The sequence below is a fragment of the Pistacia vera genome, unplaced genomic scaffold (assembly GCF_008641045.1).
Source record: "Pistacia vera cultivar Batoury unplaced genomic scaffold, PisVer_v2 Contig820, whole genome shotgun sequence".
Classification (NCBI taxonomy): Eukaryota; Viridiplantae; Streptophyta; class Magnoliopsida; order Sapindales; family Anacardiaceae; genus Pistacia; species Pistacia vera.
This window is the reverse complement of record NW_022196691.1, coordinates 620-9,887: the sequence shown is the minus strand read 5'-3', so window position 1 is coordinate 9,887 and position 9,268 is coordinate 620. Positions and strand designations below refer to the sequence as shown.

The following is a 9,268-nucleotide window of genomic DNA, read 5'->3' as shown; positions in this document are numbered from 1 at the left end:
TTAGGTGACCAAGAGGTCGTCTAAAGACTTTTAAATATACTATTACTTAAAGGTATTGAGTTTAATTCTCTTTGATTGCTCTTAGTTGCTAATAGAGATGATCACTCTAAAGATTACTCAATTGTTAGTTTTAGGATCCCCCGACTGTTAACTTCAAGCTCTTAAAATATTAGTTAAGATATATGTAAATTGACTCAAATAACCTCAATCAATTAAAGATAAAAGTAGTATCTGATGCCATTAGAGTTTTAAATTTTTTATATTTAAGGTACAAACTTTTGTCATAAGATTTAAAAACAAAACGATTTTAAATAAAATTTATGTCGGCCATTTTTTGTGCAATTTAATTCGTGTCCTCCAGATCATATCCAACGTATGTCCCACCATGACATTGCTGGCAAATCCGTAATTAACGCTAATATCAATGGTGATTACTCATAGTAATTAATTAACATTCTTGTATTATATATTAACCCATATCCCAGCTTCTTCATTAATCGAAACCATCAAAAGCATATATTATATTATAGCCAGAAAATGCAGGCCATACCCTGTCGTTTTACTCCTACAAAATTCCTTTTTCCGGTAACACTCCCTACGGCGCATCAAGTTTCATCTTTAGTTAAAATTCCACGAGCTATATCAATTTCCACACCAGATAACCTCGTTTCAACAAGTTTAACACCTGAAGTTGACGACTCTATTGCTGCCTTTTGGGACTACCAGTTTTTGTTTGTGTCACAGCGCTCAGAAACAAGCCAACCCATCACTCTTCGTATCGTTGAAGGTTCAGTTCCAACTGACTTTCCTTCCGGCACGTACTATCTGGCCGGTCCGGGTCTGTTTACTGACGACCACGGCTCCACTGTTCACCCTCTTGATGGCCATGGTTACCTTCGAGCGTTTGACATTAACGGCGTTACTGGAGAGGTCAAGTTCATGGCGAGGTACGTTAAGACGGAGGCACAAGAAGAGGAGCATGATCCTGAGACTCGTTCATGGAGGTTTACTCATCGGGGTCCGTTTTCAGTGTTGAAAGGAGGTAAGAAAATTGGTAATACAAAGGTGATGAAAAATGTGGCTAATACAAGTGTTTTGAGGTGGGGTAGAAAGTTGTTGTGCTTGTGGGAAGGTGGGGACCCGTATGAGATTGAATCCGGGACGTTGGATACGGTTGGGAGGTTTGACATGATGGACGGTTGTGATTCTTTGCCGGACGGTGGGAATAAAAGCGCTGATGTATGGGACGTAGCGGCGATGATGTTGAGGCCCATTTTATATGGTAGGAATATTTTGCGTTTTGAATTATTATAATGTTTAAACTAAGGAAGTGGTTCACGAATTTTGGTCTATGCTAATGTTCACAGGAGTGTTTAAAATGCCACCTAAGCGATTGCTGTCTCACTATAAACTCGACTCTCAAAGAAATAGACTTCTTACGGTGTCATGCAATGCAGAAGATATGTTACTGCCACGTAGCAATTTTACGTTTTATGGTAAAGCTTATACCATTAATCTAATTTTATGTCTGTACTGTATATTTCTTGTCACACCCCAAGTAATTTCTTTACTCATGTTTACAGAATTTGACTCGAATTTCAAGTTATTAAACAAGCAAGAATTCAACATCCCAGATCATTTGATGATCCATGATTGGGCCTTTACAGATACTCATTATATACTATTCGCCAACCGAATTAAGCTTGACGTCACCGGTAATGAAAACGAGGTTAATTAATGTAATGAATTTCAAGTGAGATTGTTTTATATTTTATTTACTGGTTTATATTCTGTTAAATATTGAGCAGGATCAATGACAGCAGTTTGTGGGTTATCTCCAATGATATCAGCTTTGTCAGTGAACCCCAGCAAGTCTACGTCTCCCATTTACTTACTTCCTCGATTTCTTGATCATGAATCTGCTGGAGTTCGAGATTGGAGTGTGCCTGTTGAAGCTCCTTCACAGATGTGGCTATTGCATGTTGGGAATGCTTTTGAGAGAAAGGATGCCGATGGGAACTCAGAGATTCAAATACACGCCTGCTCTTGTTCCTACCAATGGTTTAATTTCCAAAAGCTTTTCGGTAAGGCCTTCAGCTCTTAACATTAAACTTTCAATCAATCATGTCATATCATATTGCTGCTTTAATTAACACTAATTTTGGAAACCTTCATTGTTTGACAGGATATAATTGGCAAAATGGTAAACTAGACCCTTCAATTATGAATGTAAAACAAAGTCATGACAACGAGTTATTACCTCATCTTGTCCAGGTACTCTCAATGGGAATTGTAAAGACATATTTAACAGAGAGTATTATCAATTGTTTCATTAAATTTGATCAAATACGATCTTTTAATTTGTGTGTTTCACAGGTTTCTATCAACTTAGATGCTAATGGGAACAGCCAAAAATGTTGCGTGGAGCCTTTGAATAAATGGAACAAGCCATCAGATTTCCCTGTTATAAATCCAGCATTTTCTGGCAACAAAAATATGTTGATTTATGCGGCAACATCTTCTGGGTCTCGCCAGGCATTGCCACATTTCCCATTTGATACGGTGTTGAAGCTAAATGTATCAACCAATACTAATCGTACATGGTCCGCTGGTGCTCGAAGATTTATCGGGGAGCCTATTTTTGTCCCCAAAGGTGTTGAGGAAGACGATGGTTACATTCTTGTGGTCGAGGTGAAAATCCAACTTATCATTTTAATTAATATCGTTAGTTTCCAAGTATAAATTTTTAATGTAGTAACATTATTTCATTGTTTTGCAGTATGCTGTCTCAATACAAAGATGTTTTCTTGTTATTTTGAACCCTAAGAAGATTGGAGAAGCTGATGCGTTGGTAGCTAGACTTGAAGTCCCAAAGAAATTCAATTTTCCACTTGGATTTCATGGTTTTTGGGCTAACCTCTAGTAGTTATGTATACATATATGTCATCTTCTGTCAGCTCTGTAATTCGCATAAACAGAAGCTGCACTCCAGTTGCACTATATAGGTTATATATTTTAAGTTTTATGTCAAAGGCTCAGTTACTTGTTATCGCACAAATACTAGAAAAAGGTTTCATTGGCTTTACACTGATGATCGGAAAATTTTTATGCTGATAATCCCTATAAAATCGTTATAATATTCGGGGCTCTAAGCTAAAACCATTAATCATTATAGTGAAAATTTCGTTCATATGAACTATATGTCATCTATCTGCTAAGACTGTCGACGACGTATAATTGTTTTCCTATGCATATGGACGCCATGTCATCTTTATCAAAACTTCGTGTCGTGTAAATTAGAAACGGCCCGTAAACGAGATGTCAAATGTAAATTAGCAATAAGTTTCTTGGACGGTGTGGCAAAGTTTTTTACAGTGTGTGCGGTGATACGAGTTGGTCAACGACTAAACAACAGTAATTAGGTTTTGATTATGAGCCAATTTCTTTTGCAAAGAGGGCTCGGCGGGTTCGGCCTAATAAATTATTTTTTGGGCCTAGAAAGCCCAGATAAAGATACTACTGGCCCAATGTTATACTAAACCGGAAACTCGGGATTCGGGAAAATTCGGTTTGTAAGGAGTACCGGTTAATAGAGAAAGACTCCCAAACCCAAAACCCTCCAATTCAAAATCCTACGCGCAACGTAGACGGAGAAAAGAGGGAAAGTGAGAGTGTCACTGTGTCACCGGCCATCGCAATGTCAGGTTTCCCATTTTCCCAGTCGGGCCAATCCTCAACCTCCTCCCCATTCTCGTTCGGATCCACCGATTTCTCTTCTTCAAACCCTAGTACTTCGTCCTCCTTCCCACTCTCTTTTAACACCTCGTCCTCAAACCCTAGCTCTGCTTCCTCCACAGCCTCCCCTTTCTCATTACCTCTCAACACCTCTTCCTCCACCACAAACCCTACCTCCGCTGCTTTTGGATTTAGTTCAAATTTATCTAATTCCGGTTCAACTCCAACTCTATCTTCATCACCTGCTACACCCGCGTCCTCTCTCTTTGGAACGCCTTCAACCGCCACCAATACGTCCCTGTTTGGGACTACTACATCTGCCGCCACATCTGCACCCTCTTTTGTTGGAGCATTTACACCTGCGACGAATACCATATCCGTTACTACTACGTCACCGTTTGGGACATCCTTTTCTGCCTCCAATACTGCCGGAACACCGGCTTTTCCCTCGTTTGCATCGTCTACATCCGCGTCAACTTTTACTTCTCCCTTGTTTGTAACATCTTCGTCAACAGCTGCCACTGCAGCCTCTCCCTTGTTTGGAACATCTTCATCCACGGCTGGGACTACAAATCCACCTCTGTTTGGAACATCTTCATTCACGGCTGGGGCTACAGCTTCGCCCCCTTTTGGAGCATCTTCATCCGCCTTCGCGGCTGGGACTAATGCTCCGGCCCTGTTAGGAGCATCTTCATCTACCACAGGTTCTGCGACATCCTTGTTTGGAAGTACTGGTGCTTCCACTGCGTTGTCTACTACAAAATCAACTGCTCCTTCATTTTCCAGCGCGTTCCCTCCGAGTTCATCTTCAAATTTAACTTCAACCACTGGCTCAGCTTCACCTTTCTCGGCTTCTACTGGGTTTTCGATCCCGTCTAGTTTATCCTTTTCACAAACTACTCAAAGTTCAACATCTACGACTTCACAACCTTCGCTTACAACGTCTTCATCATCGGCGAGCTCTTCTAGCTTTTCATTTGGAAAACCGGCCTCTCAATCTTCATTTAGCTTCAGCAATGCTACTTCAGCTTCATCTGCTGCCACAATCTCCAACACACCTGCCGCAAAGCCCCCTTCACTGTCTTTTGGTGCAACATCTTCAGTGCCACTGTTCTCTACTGTCACTACCACCACTGCTTCCACCCCAGCTGCTGGTACCACAACAACAACTGCGACATTGCCAGCTTTTGGTGTGAGTTCTTCCTCGGCTGTTACATCTTCAACATCAGCACCTGCTAGCTCTGGTTCCGGTGCTAGTTCTTTTACTGGTTTTGGTATGACCAGTAGTACATCTACTTCCACTGGGACTACTAGCTCTTTTACAGGTTTTTCATTGTCTAGTAAAACAGCTACGCCTTCTTCATCACAAGCACAATCTACTGCTGCGGCACCTGTTTTCAGTGAGTTGGAAAATTCTTCTACTTGAGAGTAGTAAACTGTTGCTATCAACATTATTTTTGTTAGTAGTGTCAGATTACACATGAAGTAGATTATGTTGTAGAATATATACTGTGTAAAAAAAATTCGTTCATTAAAGCAATAACAGATGCATTTTTAGGTGATGTTGATAATGATTTGATATATGAAGTACTTAGTTGTCAATTCTTTATTAGGCTAGAGTGTTTTCATTCTTCTGTTACAGTATGAATCACTACTTTTTGAGATGGAAAAATTTCACCGCAATTTTAATTGTGATGAAGATTCCATTTGATGCATTTCAAGGCACCCACAAAATATGATTTTGAGTGTTCTGTATGCTATTAAGGGTTCATATAAGCTGTAGAGACAAAGGGGATGGTGTGGCGGCTAGGGTAGAAATTAATGAAGCAGCCAAGGAAACCCAATGAAGTGCAAGAGAAACTTCAGCAGGTGTTTAATAGGGCAGGATAAAAATAATAAGAGGGGTATTATGAAGATGAAAGTGGTAGGTGTGCAGAAGTAGCATCTGCTGCTCAGTTTGACGTAGGTTCCGTTCTTAGGTGGTCAGTGTTTATACTAATGGTAGTCTCTTGTGCTGTTTTGTCAACTGTCACAAACTGTGGAGGTATTCTACTTCAACTTCTGAAGTTTTTAGACAAATTCATTTTTACAGGTGTCCCTACTTCAACTTCTGCTGCAGCAACAACTTCCAGCACCAGTACTCCTGCTGCTCAAACATCTTCCTCTCTTGTTGTAGCTTCTAGTAGTGGGTATGTGTATGATCCTTCAAATCCAATGCCATTTTTTGACATTTTTCTGCTATTTAAGCTATCTTTTGTTGACCTTCTTCGGCAACATTATGGTTTGCTCTCTTATAGGACAAGTGCAACAGTGAGTACGACAGTGTCTGCTACACCAAAATTACCATCTGAGATCACAGGGCGAACTGTTGAGGAGGTACTCTCTCTCTCTCTCTCTCTTCTTGTGGCATTGCAGTGTAGCCTTCTATTTTCTACCCTTAATTTTGGTTTTAAAGATTTCATATGTCGCAATTTTGTGGTTAACAAATTACTGGTTGTCATTCTGCTATCTTTTGTTTTATGAAAATGAAATATACGTAATGCCATCATGAAAGGCAGATGTGCCCACTAGAACAATGTATATTAACTACCCTAGACACCTCATTTTTTATTCTTGGAGTACATTTATATTTCCCTTATGGAGAGTGAAGAAAGGCAACAATACATTTATGTTTCCCTTATGGAGAGTGAAGAAAGGCAACAAGTTTTATGTATCTTGTTAGTTGGCTTATTTCTATTTTTAGTGTTTCATATATTCTAATTTCTGTTTTTGTTTTGTTTGAAGATCATCAAGGAATGGAACGCGGAGTTACAAGAGCGCACTGGGAAGTTTCGGAAGCAAGCTAGTGCCATAGCTGAGTGGGACAAGAGGATCTTGCAAAACCGTGATGTCCTTCTTAGGCTTGAGGTGACATATGGTTTATATATTATATGCGTCTAATAGTAACGAATGATTTCTCATGCTCTCTTATCTGTGTTGATAACAAAGAGTCTAGTCGATCACACATCAATCTCTGACAAAATCCCTCCCCACCTCTCCTAAAAAGGTTTTGGCTGTGTAAATTCAATGTTACCATGAGGGCCTGTTTAGCTTTTTTATATAATTTAAAACATTATGACTGTTTGTCCTCCTAATACACGAACTTTGTAAGCAGATTGAAGTGGCAAAAGTGGTTGAGACCCAAGCTAACTTGGAGCGACAGCTTGAGTTAATTGAAACTCATCAGCAAGAGGTATTCTGATAAGTTCTTTTGCTTGGATATTTTGGTGTGTTTGTTGAAGGAATATAGGTTTGCAAAGTTGTAGAAATATTTTCTTTTATTTCATTTATTTTTATATTATTCTATAGTCTCCCATTTCCTATTCATGATATTATTGATGTCTGAATAATTTGATTGCTTTCTGTTCGTATGGAGATGTTTTCATATATGCTCCCTTATTACATCTTATCTGGTTACTATCGAGCAACATACACCTATGCATCTGAGTGTCTATCTTGCATTTTTAGACCTTCGAATACATGTTTTTGTTCTGTATCAAAATCAAATAGTTTTTGTTTTTCTTACAGAATTTTCTTTAATTTCCCCCAAATGAACCTCGGATTTGATGCCCTCGCTATTCTACTCCTTGTTAGATTGTGACCTCACCTCTCTGTTTACCTCAAGTATTTAATGTCTATGAGTAAAAAGTGTTAAATATTGGTGCCATATATGTGACTAATTGTGGTTCTTTCTTCTTCTTCTTCGGAGATATTGTTAGGTTGATAAGGCTTTACAAAGCATGGAAGAAGAAGCTGAGCGCATTTACAAGGATGAGCGAGGATTACTTCTTGACGATGAAGCTGCATCAACTAGAGATGCAATGTGAGAACTCTGTTCTGATTTTTAGCTTAATCTAGTTTATGATTGAATGAAAGTTGAAACTTGAGTCTGTTACACCCACTAGTAATTAGCTTACCTGACTGAATAATATGTATAAGGATATGGAAATTATGTTGGAAAAGACTCAGTTAGAATTTATATAGAAAAAGAAGTTGTCAGAACTAAGGATTTAACATATAAACCTTTTTTTCATCAGAAAATAGCTAGTTTGTGTCAAAATTCACCACTCAACAACCAGTTTTGAGAACTTTTTTTTTTGGTTTTCATTTCAGGTATGATCAGGCTGAATTTATAGAGAGAGAAATGGAGCAGATGACTGAGCAGATAAAATCAATCATTCAGACTTTAAATTCTAACCAGGCAAGGGCCCAAATTAAATCATTTTAGCCTTTTTTAGAGTCTTTTTTAACAAATATCATTCAGACTTGATTTTGATTTGTTTTAGGGAGGACTTGATGCAATTGATGGGATGACTCCACTGGATGTGGTTGTCCGAATCTTAAACAATCAACTAAGTTCTTTAATGTGGATTGACGAGAAGGTTTGTACTGATCATTCTGTTTCATCTATTATTGAAATATTATAATGTGAAAGACATTTTAGCATGAGATTTTCATACCCAGGGTCAGAGAACCTACTCCACTTTTTTTATCACCACTAACATTACCTCTCACTTATGTTTGTTATAAACTTTTTTTTTGTGCCACTGTGACGTGAAAGAGTATCCACTTTAATCTCTGAATGCTACGACCACTCTCACCCCCTTTTAGCATGAGGAAAAAAAAGAATGAATTGTGCATGTATTCTAGTTTTAAAGTATATTTAGTTTCTTTATTGCAAGAGCACTTATATCTTACCCTAACATCTTACCAGGCTGAGGAATTCTCTTCCCGCATCCAAAAGCTTGCTACCCAAGGTTCTGCTGCAGATCGTGAATTGATGGGTCCAAAATTTTGGATGTCTTGATCCCTGGAATCAATACACTGGCTCCCATTTTGGGTGCATATGAATTGATGATACATATACTAATCTCCATTTTTTTTCCATTTGATGGGCTTGATGGTGAATATTTGGACCCATCTGTAGGTTTTTTCCATTGTATGTGCCATGTATCCCAAAACCTTAGGAAGTGGGTAGTGGGTACTCGTACTCTGTTTTCCTCCCAGCGAGATGTCTGTCACACAAATTCACATTGGTTTTCCCTTCCATAATTCCATTACAGTGCAACCTAAAGGAAGTAAATATGAGTTTTTGCATTGAGCATTAACGTAGATATGATTTGTTTTCTTGTTAGCATCTGTTCCTGATTTTTCCTGTTATGCAAGTCCGTAGTGCACCAAAAAATTAATTTGATCTGGAATCGGAGGTAAGATATTTATATGGTTCCATAAATTGAAAATACTCTATTTTTGGAAGTATGATGTTCCATTTACACAGCCATGTCATATTCCACGGCAAACACGAGAAAAGTCATAACTCATACGGGGCTCAATTAATTAGTGGGTCAGCTTATTCCGTCCCTGCAATGGAATTTATAGCGATGGAATTGAGAGTCTGAGAGTGGGAATAGATTCACTTTATATAGTAACCATATACGAATGGGTCCGAAAGTACATACGATTTATTGATGAACTCAATGAAGTAGCAATCCCA

The 9,268-nt window shown here is 38.6% G+C and overlaps 2 protein-coding genes across 2 annotated transcripts; both read left to right on the top strand.

Moving 5' to 3' along the window:
* Nucleotides 1-512: 512 nt before the first annotated feature.
* LOC116117739 (carotenoid cleavage dioxygenase 7, chloroplastic) lies at nt 513-3,141 on the top strand. The gene is made up of 7 exons (XM_031403752.1): nt 513-1,282; nt 1,368-1,496; nt 1,584-1,715; nt 1,809-2,084; nt 2,186-2,274; nt 2,377-2,691; nt 2,780-3,141. Exons 1-7 carry the CDS (start codon nt 538-540, stop codon nt 2,921-2,923), a joined length of 1,830 nt encoding a protein of 609 aa, XP_031259612.1. The 5' UTR covers nt 513-537; the 3' UTR covers nt 2,924-3,141.
* A 449-nt stretch (nt 3,142-3,590) lies between these two features.
* On the top strand, nt 3,591-8,878 carry LOC116117737 (nuclear pore complex protein NUP62). Its single transcript, XM_031403751.1, has 9 exons — nt 3,591-5,135; nt 5,828-5,924; nt 6,033-6,111; nt 6,520-6,642; nt 6,890-6,967; nt 7,494-7,597; nt 7,888-7,975; nt 8,061-8,156; nt 8,489-8,878. The coding sequence occupies exons 1-9, from the start codon at nt 3,698-3,700 to the stop codon at nt 8,579-8,581; spliced, it is 2,196 nt and encodes a 731-aa protein (XP_031259611.1). The 5' UTR covers nt 3,591-3,697; the 3' UTR covers nt 8,582-8,878.
* Nucleotides 8,879-9,268: the final 390 nt, after the last annotated feature.

What these genes read in the sequence shown, in the direction of transcription:
- LOC116117739 (XM_031403752.1), top strand. Translation starts at nt 538, where the DNA reads ATGCAGGCCATACCCTGTCGTTTTACTCCTACAAAATTCCTTTTTCCG. An exon ending in GTTGAGGCCCATTTTATATG is followed by an intron (nt 1,283 to 1,367) that starts GTAGGAATATTT and finishes TAATGTTCACAG; the next exon opens with GAGTGTTTAAAATGCCACCT. An exon ending in TATTACCTCATCTTGTCCAG is followed by an intron (nt 2,275 to 2,376) that starts GTACTCTCAATG and finishes TGTGTTTCACAG; the next exon opens with GTTTCTATCAACTTAGATGC.
- LOC116117737 (XM_031403751.1), top strand. Translation starts at nt 3,698, where the DNA reads ATGTCAGGTTTCCCATTTTCCCAGTCGGGCCAATCCTCAACCTCCTCC. An exon ending in GTTGTAGCTTCTAGTAGTGG is followed by an intron (nt 5,925 to 6,032) that starts GTATGTGTATGA and finishes GCTCTCTTATAG; the next exon opens with GACAAGTGCAACAGTGAGTA. An exon ending in AGACTTTAAATTCTAACCAG is followed by an intron (nt 7,976 to 8,060) that starts GCAAGGGCCCAA and finishes GATTTGTTTTAG; the next exon opens with GGAGGACTTGATGCAATTGA.